At 42.7% G+C, this 15,695-nt stretch overlaps 1 protein-coding gene across 1 annotated transcript in view; it reads right to left on the reverse strand.

The window, feature by feature from the left end:
* LOC140486049 (general transcription factor IIF subunit 2-like) overlaps window positions 1–15,695 on the reverse strand; it is a 108,445-nt gene that overhangs the window by 53,414 nt on the left and 39,336 nt on the right. Inside the window, exon 5 of the mRNA XM_072584635.1 lies at window positions 3,857–3,889. Within this exon, the coding sequence (XP_072440736.1) occupies window positions 3,857–3,889 (33 nt within the window). The remainder of the gene's footprint in view (window positions 1–3,856; window positions 3,890–15,695) is intronic.

A 15,695-nucleotide genomic window follows, 5' to 3' on the forward strand; every position in this document is an offset into this window, starting at 1 on the left:
TGCCAATCCTTCTGAAACCTGAGCAACACTAAATTACTTGAATTTTATATCTCATCTACCAACCCATTTTCTATTTGTGCTGCTCCATGCCTACATAGGCAGGAATATGGAGAAAAGGTGGCTACCTGTGCAACTTGGAATATAATCAAAAAAGCAGGGTTAAGGCAGCATCATGAGCGAAGGGGTTACACAGCAAGCACACATGGAATTCAGACTGGAGCACTGGCAGAGATCGGGAGATCAAGTTCAATGGGGTGATGACCCAGCAAGAATAGGCATCAGACAGAGGCTAAAAACAAAATTTAGGAAGAACAATCAGCCTAAGAGGACAAGGAATCAAGGTTCCAGTGACTTAACAGCAAAATAGATTAGGGACAAAAACAGGCGTTTGGGAAGAATCAGAAGCTGGGGAGCAAAGAGACAGGAGACAAATGCCAAGTGAGATCATTTACAATACAGGAAATGAGCAAAGCAGTTGGGAATGTGGACCTTCACACCTGTGCTGTTATTCAATAAAATCATAACTGACCCATTCTGCACAACCCCAAATCTCATTATACCCTTCGTTGACAAAAAAATGGACTTATCTTAAACATACTTAACAATTGAGCACCTACAGTATTCTTAGGGTAGCAAATTCCAAAGCATCAACATCCTTCAAGTGAATAAATTGCTCATCCCAAAATAGCTGACCCCTCTGACTGTAATTTGATACTTTAGACTTGTACAACCCAGGGAAACATCCACCAAGCATCTGCCTTACAAAGCCCCATAAGATGATGTTCCAATGAGATCACCTCTCATTTTTCCAAATTCTGGGGAATATAGGTCTAGTCTATGTTAATCGTATAAAGGGCTCCACTGGATGCAGGTTATGGGTATTTATGAGGGGATTCACTTGCTTCCTACAAAAGACCATAAAAGACAAAGGAACAGAATAAGGCCATTTGGCTCACTTAGTCTGCCCCACCATTCGACTGTAGTGGAAATATTTCTCAAACCCATTCTCTCGCTTTCTCTCCGTACCCCTTGATCCCTTCACCAATCAAGAATCTATCTCTGTTTTAAATAGACTCAATGACTTGGCCTCCATAGTTCTCTGCAGCAACGTGTTCCACAGATTAACCACTCTCTGGCTGAAGAAATTCCTCCTCAGCTCAGTTCTAAAGGGTGGTTCCTCTACTCTGAGGAGCTGGTCTCTCCCACCTATGGAAACGTCTTCTCCACTTCTATTCTATCCCGGCCTCTCAGTTTTTTGTTAGTTTTAAATCAGATCACCTCCTCATCCTTCTGAACTCCACTGAGTACAGACCCAAAGTCCTCAACTGCTCCTCTTATGATAAGTCCTTCATCCCCAAGGTCATTCTTATAAACCTCCTCTGGTCCCCTTCCAATGCCAACGCATCATTCCTTAGATACAGTGCCCAAAACTGCTCACATTTCAAATGTGGTCTGACCAGAACCTTGTACTGCTGAGGCTGTATATCTCTGCTCATGTATTCTAGCCCCCTTGAAATGAATACTAACATTGCATTTGCCTTCCTAACTGTCAAGTGAACCTGCGTGTTAACCTCAAGGGAATGCTAGTTCAGGATTCTCAAGTCCCTTTGCACCTCAGATTTCCAAAGCCTTTCCATGTTTAGAAAATTGTCCACACCTGTATTCTGCCTACCTAAGTACATAACTGCACATTTTCCCACATTGCATTCCATCTGCCACTTCTTTGTCCACTTTCCTAGCCTACGTCCTTCTGCAGTATCCCTGCTTCCTCAACACTGCCTGCGTCTCTAGATATCTTTGTGTTACCTTGAACCTTCGCAACAATGCCTTCAGTTCCTTCGCCCAGATTGTTAATGTATGACGTGAATAATTGTGTTCCAAACATTGAGCCCTGTAGCACTCCACTAGTCTCTTGCTACCATCCTGATAAAGACACCTTCATCCTATTCTGCTCTCTGCCAGTCAGCCAATCCTCTATTTACACCAGTACCTTGCCCCAAACACTATGGACTCTTACCTTATTTAGCAGCCTCCTTGTCAAAGACCTACTTGAAATCCAAGTGGATGGCATCCATTGGCTCTCCTTTGTCTAACTTGCTTGTTACCTCCTCGAACTCAAACAGATTTGTCAAGCATGACCTCCCCTTCATTAAGCCATGCTGCCTCAGCCTTACTTTACCATGTACCTCCAAGTACTCCACAATCTCATTCTTAATAATGAATAATAATTTTAAAATTTAAATGCATTTCTAACTTTTCTCAGTTTTGATGGAAGGTTAACAAGCTGAAACGCTAAGTTGGTTTCTTTCCCCAGATGTGTCACTTTGCAGCATTTTCTGTTTTTAGTTCAGTACTAGCTGTATTTTGCTGGATGAGGAAATATTTGCTTGTGACATGTGACCTTGTAATGAAATGTTTACAAAGATGTGCAAAGGTTGACTCTAGTTCTATCCTTCAACCAGCTTTGTGGAATTTAAGTCCTTTCAACTTCTTTTCAAAGGACACTTCCACCAACGCCACCCCCACTCACCCACATCCCCCATTTATCTATCCATCAATGCTTTCAGTTTAAAAATATTGTCTTTGGCCATGAATAGCATTATGGCCCATCTTACTGCACGTCCCAGGTTCCTTTAGCATCACCCTCACCAATGATTAATTCTCCCCGTTCCTTCTAAATATCCCTCTCCTTTTCTTATCTGCAGTGAAGCAGCTATTAAGTGCTTCAGGCTACTCCTACTCAAACATTTTTCTCTAGTTCTCTCTGCCACTCTGTCTCTCATTAAAAATCTTCTCCAAAACCATCAGTTCAAACAAAATATTGTTCTCTTGCTGGCTTAACATATATTCATTTCTGTCTATCTGAAAAATGCCTCTCTGAGTGCTTCGTTAAATGTGCTCTATCAATGCAAGTGCTTATGATGCAAAACACTTTGACACCACTATTGGTAGCTCAAGTATAATCATTAAACAACAGAATAATTATGCTAAGTGAGAGTAATGGAACAGGCTTTTAATTTTATGCCTCATTAAAAGAGGAAGAATCTCAGAGCTGGATAATGAAATACCTTTCCACTTACCAGACCCACTCAGGCACTCACCAATAAAGGGTAAACCTTTCCCGCTGATGAACTGCCGTGAACTATGACCAAAATATTAACTGTTGGGTTTAAGGGGATCTTACCCTGACGCAAGTGAAATTCCATCTTTACACATTAATAGTCACTTCAAAATGTGGGATTGGAACATTTGAGTGATACAATAAGGATTAAATAAATTTAACTCCAGTTGTTTTTAAACTCAGTACCAACAACAGGCTCAAGTAGCAACTCCAAAGACGTAAGAATCAGACTGAAACGGTCGAAGGTTTCCAAATAAGACCCATAAAACCCTTCTGGGGTAAATTCAAACAATAAGTAAAAACCTGCAGTTTAATTTCCAAGTTCAGCTTCTTGTGACTGCTTTTCCCAAGTTCACATTGCTATGACCACCTGACTAAAAGGGTAATCAAGCTACATAGGTGATGGGAGCTGATCACTAGCAGCTCCTAATTCCATCAACTGTCAATCTCTCTACAGTTTTCCAGCCCAGCAGATATCAGGCATTTACTTAAGCAGCACACTATAACCACAAATAAATTCATTTTCAGACTGAGAGCCCAACATAATTAACTGAATACAAATAGGATCAACCAGACTCTAACTGACCACATTTATTCAGCTCTTATTCAAACGTTTACTAACATAACTTGCAGCACATTACAAGTAGTTGAGCTAGTTTTTTGACTCTGCTGCTTTTAGTCACTTATCAACAGTAATACAAATGCAAATATTCATCGCATTTACTTGACACTTACCGTTGCTGCCATCAGATTTCTCTTCTGACTGTCCTGCACAAGATTAAAAAAAGCACTTTGTGAGAATTCTGTATGATAGAAAAAAGGCCAAACAAAATTTCTAAAATGCAAGTAGCAATATTTCTGTGTAAAATGTAGCCATTCCAATTGTGACCATTTTGGAAATTCTGGATTTTATTTTAACACAAAAACAAACCTTTAAAGACTCATAGTTAAAATATCAAAACGCAACATAAATTGCCTCGAATTTCTCCAAAAGTAATACATGAACTGCCCTAATCCCAAATGTCAAAAACAGCAACAGATCCCAAGTGTTCCTTGTTTTTTAAGGCACTTTTATTCTCAGGACGAGGGTCAAACCAGTAAGGGTTGACACTTGAGCTACTTGATGTGGTGTAAATGAATCCAAGATGATGTGAGGGACTTTGACCTAGCAATGAAGGAGGACCACTGATACATGTCGAAACTGAGATGATGTGCGATTTTGCAGTGAACGCAATGATGATGGAGGTCAGAGATTCAGGAAATGCTGTCATGGTGGTCTGCTGCAGAAAGTCCGTACAACAGCTATGGATGAGTAGCAATTGTATGGATTGCTGGATGATGCAGAATTTCTAGCGTTGGAGCAACTGCACACATCCAGGTAAGCAGAGAATATTCTGTTAAACTTTTAACATGTGTTTTGCTGGTGGTGGAAGGGCATTGGGAAGACCAATGTTGAGCCACTTCTGCAAAATATGTAGCCTGACCTGCTCCAGCAGCCACAACATTTATGTAGCTGGTCCAGTTTTTGCATAATGGTGAATTTCAAGACACTCACAGTGAAAGTTTTGGAGTTCAGCCATTCCCGTACTGAGATAATCATTGCCTGGCCATCGTGCAGCACAAATGTTACTTACTATTTATCAGTCCAAGCATGGCATTGTTGGGCAGATTTTGCTACAACTGGGCATTGACCTTTTTCATTACCAAAGTAATTATCCAAAGCTGCTGACTGGGGTCAATGAGCAGGTGGCTTCTGAAGGAGTGCCTCATAGTGCATCTCTATCCTTGGTTATTTCTTCCACCATCCTTCTCTGATGTTTCCTGTTTCTAACATTGGCACATTTGCACCTTAATTCAATTGACAGTTGATTTCTGCGGTCATGGAAACCTGCTACATTCATTTTCTGCCTCCATAATCTCCAAGTCAACTCCATAAACCATATTCACGGCCACCCCGAGGAGCTTGCCCTCTCACGTGGCTCAACTACCCCTAAAGCATCAAGAACAGACAAGGCCATTTCTGCTCATTTACTTACATCACAAAACCCATATCCTGCTTCTACCTCCAACCCCTTCTTCCTTCTGTAACCCCTTTGGGAAATCTCTCCCAAATTCATTAGAACTGAAGTGTCAAAATTCCAATTGTCTAACCTTTGGCCCTCGACTCACCACGTTATTCCTACAACCTTTGATCTGCTCAACTGCACCCTCAGGTCTATCTAGTCTCCACTAAAACCAATACACCCTCTCAACCTGGTTGCCTTCCCATGATATGTCCATTATCTCTTTTCCCATAAGTCCAAGGGGCGTGGACAACTGACAACACAAAGCACTGTCACATCCTGCTCATCTGCTGCAAATGTTTTCCATTCCAAGATAACCTGGCTTCTTTCTCTCCTTCAAACTAACTTGATAAGCCACGTTCCCTTTCTCCTCAATCCTCATTGGCATCACATGCACTGGATTTGTGCATTACTGTCACCAAAACTGAAATAATACCATCACCTGCCTCTGCCGTTTTTCTCTCTCTCCTTAACAGGTCGCTGCTGTCTGTGCCCTGATTTACATCCTGTTCCAGTATTCTCCCATTTAAAAAAAATACTCATCTGTGAGATGTGGGCATTGCTGGCTGGCTAGCATTTATTGCCCGTCCCTAGTTGCCCTTGAGAAGGTGGGGGTGAGCTGACTTCTTGAACCACTACAGTCCATCTGTTGTGGGTTGACCCACAATGCCATTGGGGAGAGAATTCCAGGATATTGACCAGTGACAGTGAAGGAATGGCGACATATTTCCAAGTCTGGATAGTGAGTGGCTTGGAGGGGAACTAGAAGGTGGTGGTGTTCCATGTATCTGCTAGTATATCCCCCATGTTCTATTATCTTATCCACAAGACTGACTCTCATCTTTCAGTGGCCCCATTCTCACTAATTGGCTTCCTAAATTACTTGCAAGGAGAAAGTGAGCACTGAAGATTCTGCAGATCAGTGGTGCTGAAAAAGCACAGTCAGGCAGGCAGCATCCAAGGAGCAGGGGAATCAACATTTCAGGCATTAGCCCTTCATCAGGAATGAGGCTTGTGGGCCAAGGGGGCTGAGAGATAAATGGGAGCGGGAAGGTAGCTGGGAATGTGAGAGGCAGATGAAGGTGGGGGTGAAAGTGGTAGTTCAGAGAGGAGGGTGGAGCAGGTAGGTGGGAAGGAAGATGGACAGGAAGGATATTCCAAGAAAGCAGTGCCAAGTTGGAAGGTTGGGACTGGGATAAAGTGGGCGGGGGGGGGGATAAGCAAACTGGTGAAATCCACATTGATCCCGTGCGGTTGGAGGGTCTGAAGGCAGACTATGAGTTGTTCTTCCTCCAGGCATCAGGTAGTTAGGGTTTGGCATGGGAAGAGGCTTAGGATCTGCATGCCCTTGGCGGAGTGGGAGGGTGGAGTTAAAGTGTTCAGCAACATTAGTCAGTACAGGTGTTCCACAGATGTTCTCTGAAACAATCCGCAAATTGGCATCCAATGTAGAGGAGACAACATTGGGCGCAACGGAGGTAGTCAATGTCCGTGCGGAAGTACAGTAAATTTCTGTCGGATGTGGAAGGATCATTTTGGGCCTTGGACAGAGGTGAGGGGTGAGGTGTGGGCGCAGGTTTTGCGCTTCTTGCGATGGCTGGGGAAGGTGTCGGGAGCAGAGGGTGGGTTGGTGTTGGGGGGAGTGCATGGACCTGACAAGGGAGCCGCAGAGGGAATGGTCTCTCTGAAACGCAGACAGAGGTGGGAGGATTGTTGCCGCTGCTGCAGCTATTTCCATCCCCACTGACGTCACTCACCTGAACACTGCCCACATCACTTTCACCCCTACCTTCATCTGCCGATCACATTCGCAGCTACCTTCGCCCCAACCCTCATTCCTGAAGGGCTTATACCTGAAATGATAATTCCCCTGCTCTCCGGATACTGCCTAACCTGCTGTGCTTTTCCAGCACCACACTCTCGACTCTAAATTACTTGCAAGTTTACTCTCCTCACTGCCAGACTAGACAACATCGTTATCTTCTCTCTCTCCTCAGGTTCTGTCCCTTCTCTCGAATCTGCTGTCATCATGTCACTTCTCAAAAGCAACCTTTGTAAACTACTGGGAGAAAGTGAGGACTGCAGATGCTGGAGTACCAGAGTTAAAAACTGTGGTGCTGGAAAAACACAGCAGGCCAGGCAGCATCAGAGGAACAGGAGAATCGATGTTTCGGGTTAACTACTGCCCCACCTATAAACTCCCTAGAAGTGCAGTCAGCTCCTAAATGTTTAGCCCAGGACTCCAAGTTTGAATCCCTACCAATAGTTTCTGTGCATTTCATAGGACGAGATCAGATAATAAATGACATCCTATGTAACTGAACGAAGATATATTATTCCTCCACCTCCTGCCTGATTTTTGAAGCAGCTGGCTGAGATTCAGAAGGATCTGGCTGACCTGGCATATAAATCATAAAACGTTAGCATGCAGGAACAGCCAGTAATTAGGAAGACAGGTGTAATGCCGTTGTACATTTTAAGCAGAAATTGATAAAGTAGCAGGGCAATTCACTACAGTTGCTATACTTTTGAGACCACATCTAGAACACCACAGTTTTCATCTCCTTATTTAAGAAAGGTCTAGCAAAGCCAAGGAAAGTTATCACTAGCATTACCTTCACATAATCCTGCAGTCCACTGGCAGGATTTGTGTACCAATGGGAGCATCCTCTCCCAGGCCAACGTCCCCAGTATCGAGGCATTGGTCACATGACCAGCTACAATAGGTGGGCCACATTACCCACATGCTCGACATAGGACTCATTCAGCAAGTGCTCTACACTGAGTTCTGCAATGTAAGCAATCAATAGGAGGGCAGAGGAAACGCTACAAGGACACCTTAAACAAATGACACATGGGACTCCCTTCCCCCAGAATGCACAAATTAGAGAAGGAGCATCCATTAGGGCGCAATGGTAGCTGTCCAGATGTACAATGCTGGTGCTTCAAGTAAGATATCTGCTACGTCGATGTCAGAAAGGGGCTTTCATTTGTTACATATCCTGATCCTTTTCTTCCACGCACAGTCATACGGCACAGAAACAGACTCTTCAGTTCATCCACTCCATGCTGAACATAATCCCAAACTAAACTAGTCCTACCTGCCTGTTCCGAGCCAATATTGCTCCAAATCTTCCTGTTTAAGTACTTATCTAAATGCCTTTTAAACATAACTTCCTCAGGAAGTTCATTCCATACGGGAACCACCCTCTGTGTCAAAGTAAAATGCCCCTCATGTCTTTTTTAAAATTGTTCTCCTCTTAGCTTAAAAATATGCCCCATAGTCTTGAAATCCCCCATCCTTAGAAAAAGACAACTAGCGTTAACTCTGTCTATGCCCCTCATGATTTTATAAACCTCTATAAGGTCACCTCGCGACCTCCTACATTCCAGTGAAAAGAGTCCCATTCAACCTCTGGTGCCAAAATGGTTTGTGGAGTCTGGCCAACAGCAAACCCATCTCCAAATGACAAAGACAGCACTACTAGTATTCCTAAAATACACCTTCTAAAGTACGATTTTTGAGTGATTATGTAATATGGTGACAGTACAAGAGACAGCTGTACAGGTTCTTGGTGAGGCTACATCTCAAGTACTGTGTGCAGTTGTGGTCTCCTGACCAAGAAAAAGCTACAGTGTGCACAACAAAGATTCACATTGATTCCTAGGATAGAAGGTTTGTCAATCGGGCAGAGATTAGAGGTTTCACAGAGGTTTAGGAGAATGAGAGGCGATCACATTGAAACATTCAAAATTCTGACAGGGCTGGACAGACTGGGTGCAGGCATAATGTTTCCCATGGCTATCGGAGCAGAGTGTCAGGATATGCAGTAGGACATTTCATACTGAAATGAAAGGAATTGCCTTCACTCAGAGGGTGGTGAACTTTGTGGAATTGTCTACCACACAACACTGAGGAGGTCAAGTCATTGCATATATTTAAGGAAAAAAAAAGATTGATTTCTAGAGGCTAAAGGTGTGAAGGGTTACGGTGAGAGAGCAGGAGTGGGCATTGAGATGGATGATCAACCATGAGCATGTTAAATGGGCTGAATGGCCTTCTTCTGTTCCTAATTTCAATGTTTCTAAAATTGTTGGCATGTCATAACATGTATGTTGCATTGAGCAATGGGCTGCATTTAAACTGCATTGGCAGCAAATCCGGCCCATTATTTGCAGTACTATTGGACTAAGAGCAGCCTTTGATGACAACATGGGAAGGCAGGTTTTGAACAACAAAAATATCGCACTTATAAATGCACATCATGATCAATCTATATGAGGTTCAAGACTCAAATGATAGACACTTGCTTCTAATCTATCGTCTCTCTAGGGGAGGGGCAGAAGAGGACTCTTGCTAAATGATTCTACATATTGCATTGCAAAGTAAATGTCAAATAATGCTGGAGACAGTGCTCCCATAATTTACAGTAGCTTTTCAATTCAGAAATGAATTATCAGGAGCTTGGCATACAGTGTGTTATTACAGTGAGTCAAAACTACATTCAAAGTGAGATGCTGCACCCAATACACAGGTTGTAAATTAGCATTTTTACACGACAACAATATTAAACATTCTGATATTTTTGGAGCCAGAGTACAAATCAATGCTCTAAGCTTTCTATTAACCATTTCATTCAAGAGATGATCCTGATTCTGCAATTACAAGTGTCTAAACTCACTAAATAGTGAGATCTGTAGCATCAGGGGAATAAAGACATTGGCAGAGTAGTCTTGACAAGTAATTTTCCAAAACTGATGTTCTTAAAGGATAATATGTTTGTAAAATGAAATTAGCTCTGATTTCCTTAGTTCTAACAGCGTTTAGCACATCACATTTAACAATTTCAAGCATGGCTAAGTGTCCATCTTGGCCCAGCACCTTCATTTGCTTTCTGTGAATGCTGGTTATCACACACTCCTGACTTGAGCTGGCACACCAGCTCAAATGAAGTAGAAAAAGCACACCGATTAAACAAAGCAATTCACAACAAACAAACATCAATACCAAACAAAATGCGCACTGAAAGCAATTCATCAGTTTCAACATTGTTAGATCAAAAGGAAAAGATCACGGTGATAAGGAGAAAAAAAACAGTGAAGAGGAGAGAGATGTGAAGGAGACTGGGAGATGTTGAACTGAGAAATGCAACATTTTTTTGAGAAACGTTTTCTGAATATTTAAAAACATTTCAACCCAATATGTGAAGTTAATTTGGTTTTATTAAATAACTTCAACAATATGTATGAACACTGAACCTTTAAAATAACAAAAGGCAAAACACTGCAAAAGCTGCAGATCACATTTAAATTTGTGTGTCCTAATAAACACAAAAATAAATGAAAGTTCAAATAACAAAATAATCCTACAGAACAAACATGGTAATGAATTCATTTTCTACTTTCAAAGATACTGCATCTATCTTAAAGCAAATGATAGAATGCAACAACATGAATGTGTATCCTTCGAACAGCCCAAATAACTACCAACCTATGGCTTACAAAGTGCAGTCATTAGAGTCACACAGACAAAACTGTTAAGCAATTTATGCACTGAGAGATTCCACAAATATCAAAGAAAATAACGAGCAGCTAATTAGTTTTTTGCAATAATACTTGAGAGGAAAGGGCTCAGAACACATGAAGAGCTCCACATTCTTCAAACAGTGCAATGGGATCTTCTCTATAGGTTGGTCAGAAAGAGCCTCATTGAAAATGCTCATGTTCCTCTAACAACACCCAACACATTGAGGATCCAACTGAGGTTCTTGTGTCCATACGGAACTTGAATCAACTTGGTGGAGAGAATGCTACCAACTGAGATAGGCTGCAGTGACTAAATTTGACACTCACAGGTGGATTTTCAGCCTCCTATATAAAGCATAGGAATTGCCAACATTCCTCTAATCATTCAGCTAACCACATACGGTCCAAGGCAATGAGGGGATATCTTGTTTTCCCTGTGTTTCAAAGGTCCATATCATAGAGCCTCAGGGAGAACATACTTAGTTAGACTTAGTTCCTCTGGTTCTTTGCAGGACAATGGGCAAACAGATTCTTCCACTGGTCTCAGTTCAACATAATCTCTTTTATTCCAGTCCAAGTGATGCCTTGCTCTTGAAGGTCCTTAAATGTATTTCACCAAATCTTGTTTGGCTGGCATCCATTCTCCTGCTGCTCTGGTAGGGTTGACATCTGAGAGATCAAGAATATGCCCTGTTTCACTCATTCTGTAATTAGGTCCTGATGACCACCTTTGGCCAACCGTGTGCAGCACTGCTTCATTGTGATGCTATCCCTCCAAGGATTTTAACCAATCAATGTCAGTGGAAGATGTCCTACCTACACTACATCTTTACGGCTCTCTTAAATGTATCACAGGCACAGATTGAGGCTGGTTCTGTGGAGCCTCAGTTTCATGGCTGTCTTGATCATCTGTTTGGAGCGACAACTTCTCAAGGTAGGAATGATGCTGGAAGACCAATGCTGCTTGCTGATTCATATGTGGACGCTGATCTCTAAGTCATCCCCCCTGCTGTTGCACCCTAGTTACAGGAAGTGTCAACACCCATGATGTTCTGCTGCCCAACTGTAATTGGGGTGTAAGGGGTGGAAGTGCTTGCTGCTTCTGGGTAAGACCAGAACTCTGTCAAACGCCTGTCCCTAGCTTGGATGGAGGCAGGGAAGTTGACAAGCACCCTCACCACTTCACAAGCGTCAAGATGAAGTCATAGCAGCAAACCTCAATAAAGAAAGGCACATCCAAAGACACAGGCATGATGGGATTGGATGAAAGCTGAAACTAAGCCTGATTTCTGACAAGTCCAATCTTCATAGGTTCAATGGGAGGGTTGAAGGAATCATATGGGTACTTGAAACTCCACAGTATACAAACCTACAAGCCAAGCACTGTTAAATAGGATTACAATAGGTGGATATATGATGACAGGTGCAGACACAATGGGTCAAAGGGCCTCTTTCCATGCTATAAAAACTCTGATATACAAATTATTTCCTCGGTTTCCCATCACAACTGTGAGGAAGAAACGTGCTGACAATTAAGCCTCATAACTTCAGTGCACCATTGGTATAAGTTTATTGCTTCAACTACAAGAACGGCCCTATCAAATTTGGATGAATAGAAGCAGTGATCATAGGAGGGGTGAGGGGCAAGATCCATCATGTAAGCCTTCTGGATGAACAATTGACAAATATAAAGTCATATTAATTGACATGGCAAAAATGCGACAGAGGGGGGTAAAAAAGAGAATGGAAAGAGTGCGCGACAGGTCAAACAAAAAAAGGGGAGAGAGTCAAAGATATACCAAGGCATAAACTAACAATGAGGATTGTTATTTTCCCAACTTTAACATACTCAAGTGTGACACACAATGCAATGCAACTTCCCTCTAAACACAAGCACTGCCTACATCTGTTATAGAGTATAAATTGCACATGTACAGCATTTATTTGGTGGCTTTGCTCCTTCCGTCAGAGAGTTTTGCGTCAGTCTTGATGAACAGTCTGTGAGATCTCTCGATCATATACTGATCACTGCAGCACTACATGACAATGGTTCACACCTGAGATTTGTTTCAGACAGACTGAAAGGTCCCTTGATTTTAGGGCACCCTATTGTGACTGCTATTAGTTATTCTATAGTTAGAGCTCTATCTCCCTATCACTGTCACATTTACCACTTTCTCATGATTCTTGAGCAGACATTCTGTTTGATTGGAGGTGCAATGTGTTCCAAAAAGTTGGAAGTCACCCTTCTTGAATCCTGCCACAGCATTGCACCCTCTTTACTCATCCCATCTCTATTCCTGACTAGGGATTCAGACTGCTTGCAATACTGACATTACCTCTGACATCCAAAATGAATGCCAGACCCCTTATTCTCTTACCTGCAAAAGACAGCACCTCCATGGTTAGGTCTTGTACATGTTAAAGAATCTAACGCCTGGATGCACTTTTGGCTAACGTTTCCCATCACAAGTTTCCATATCCACATTTACAATGGAACGTATGTGTCACTGTTTGACATGCTGTAATTATTACCTCACCTCATAGGAAGATAACACATTGACAGCATAACAAATGTACCAAAGGTAGTTCCACTATGAAGGAATTTATAATGAAATTACATTAAAAAGATTTATATCGACTCAGCAAGATGGCGGCGATTCTGTAGAACTGTTGTGGACAGCTCTGCCTAACAGCCAAGGCATCCCTGGCCAACTTACATGGTGGAATTATTAGTTTAAAACCTTACAGATCACATATTTGTTAATATTTGGGAGTGGGAAGGATGCCAAAGGGAAAAGGAGTGAGCAAACAGCAGCAGGGAGGACTCTCCCCTGCAGCACCGACAACACCAGAGACTGCAGCAGCAGCCTCTCCTGAACCCCCCGGGGACCTGACAGACTCACAGGAATTGGCTGCGGCGATGGAGAGACTTACCTTAAAAGTTGCGGCTGCGATTGAGGAAATCCGTGGGGAGACTCGTACCTAGGTCCAACTTATTTCATCCATGCTGCAGAAGCGTGAACAGTAAATCCAGGGCCTCGGGGAGAGGGTGGAGGCTCGGACTAAGGCCTCGGAAGCTGCGATGGAGTCCTCATCCGGTCAGATCCAGGTGTTGAAGCGAGGTGCGGGCCTTGCGAAACCATATCGATGACTTCGAAAATTGATGTCGGAGGATAAATCTCCGAATTGTCGGGCTCCCTGAAGGGGAGGAAGGTGAGCAGCCAGTCAGCTTCTTTGAAAGCTGGCTGCTGAAGTTTTTGGGCCTTTACATCGAGTCCAGCAGGCTTCAGATTGAAAGGGTTTATCGGGTTACAGTGCACAGGTCAGGCCCAGTGCAGCACCCTCGCTTGGTCCTAGTGCACTTCCATTCATACAAGGACAGGCAAAGAGTCATAGAAGCTTCCAGATCCCTGGGAAAACATCCACAGGCACTGCTGTACAAGGGGTCAAAAATCATGTTTTTCCAGGATTTCTCTGCAGCTGTAATTCGAAAGAGGAAGTCCTTCGATGAAGTTAAAATGAGGCGGAGGAACCTGGGCATCCAGTACTCCAGGAGATACCCCGGCAGTGCTTCGTTTCAGCCACGAGGACTCAGTTTATACATTTGACTGGGCGGATAAGGCTAAAAACTTTGTGGACACTTTAAAATAGACGGATTGGCCTGAAGAATATGGTTAATGTTTGTTCTCTTTTTTCTATCTTTCCCCATGTTTTTCCTTCCTTTTTCTTATTCCTTTTTTTTCTCCCTAATAATTTCCTTTTTGAAAAGGGGGAAGAGAGTTTGGAATAAGTTGTTCCTAATTTTTTTTAATAACTGGATTTTCTGGTGGGAAATTTTGTGGATGTTCTTTGTCATCGCTCCCCTTTTTTTTGTTTGTTCTGCTTCTCTTTTAGTCACAAGTAGGGGTGACATGAAGCCAGGGATGGGTGAAGTGCTCATCCTGACTTTGTCTTTTTTTCTGTTAATTTAAGGATCATCTCCTTGCTTTTTTTCTGGCCTAAGGCTGGAGCACAGTCCGGGTTTGAAGGAGCTATGAAGGAGGGGATGGGTAGGGTGAGTGCCCCCTATGGGCAGGGGGAAGAGTCTTCCATTCAAGGTTCTCTACTTGGTTTTCTTTGTAGTTTTTTGGGAGGAATAGTTGTTTATACTTACGACAGAGTAGTTTTTGTATATTTAGTTTTTCGATTCTATGAGTCTTTATTTACTTATGCTCGGCGCTTTGTAAGCAGGGTTCTCCCTCCGAGGGGTGAATATGGCTAAGTGTCTTATTAAATGGTGCACCTGGAACATTAAGGGAAGTCATTTGCCTGTTAAAAGGAAAAAAGTGCTTTCTAGCTTTAAGATGGAAAGGGTTGATATTGCTTTGTTGCAGGAAACCCATTTTGATGTTGGGGAACACCTGAAATTACAACAGGGCGGTCATGACCGGGTATTCTTTTCATCCTTTACTACTAAAAGTAGGGGAGTGGCAGTACTGATCCAGAAAAATCTTCCATTCACATTATTAGAGCAGGTGAAGATGAGCAGGGACGGTTTGAGCCCCGATACACGGGGAGGAATATGGCATTTTAAATGTCTACTGTCCTCCAGCACATCTCCTCAAACTTTTGATTAGTACTTTCTCTAAGTTGAGTGCTTTTGGAACACGGCACATTATTATAGGCGGGGATTTTAATTATCTTTTGGATCTGACAGTGGGCAGGATGCCTTGTGGGCCCCCAACTATTTCTTCGCAGGCCAACCAAGTGGTTGACTGATGTGAGGAGTTGGGGCTGGTGGATATTTGAAGATGTCTTCACCCTACCGGCAGGGACTTCACCTTTTTTTCAAACCCACATAAATGTCACACGAGGATTGACCTCTTTCTGGCTCCGATTAGGAGTTGTAAAATTGGGAATATGGCTATCTCTGATCACGTGGCAGTATATTTGGAGGTTAAAGCTAAGAGTGAAGAGCTAGATTTGCGGCACTGGCGTTTGGA

The sequence above is a fragment of the Chiloscyllium punctatum genome, chromosome 15 (genome assembly GCF_047496795.1).
Source record: "Chiloscyllium punctatum isolate Juve2018m chromosome 15, sChiPun1.3, whole genome shotgun sequence".
Lineage (NCBI taxonomy): Eukaryota > Metazoa > Chordata > Chondrichthyes > Orectolobiformes > Hemiscylliidae > Chiloscyllium > Chiloscyllium punctatum.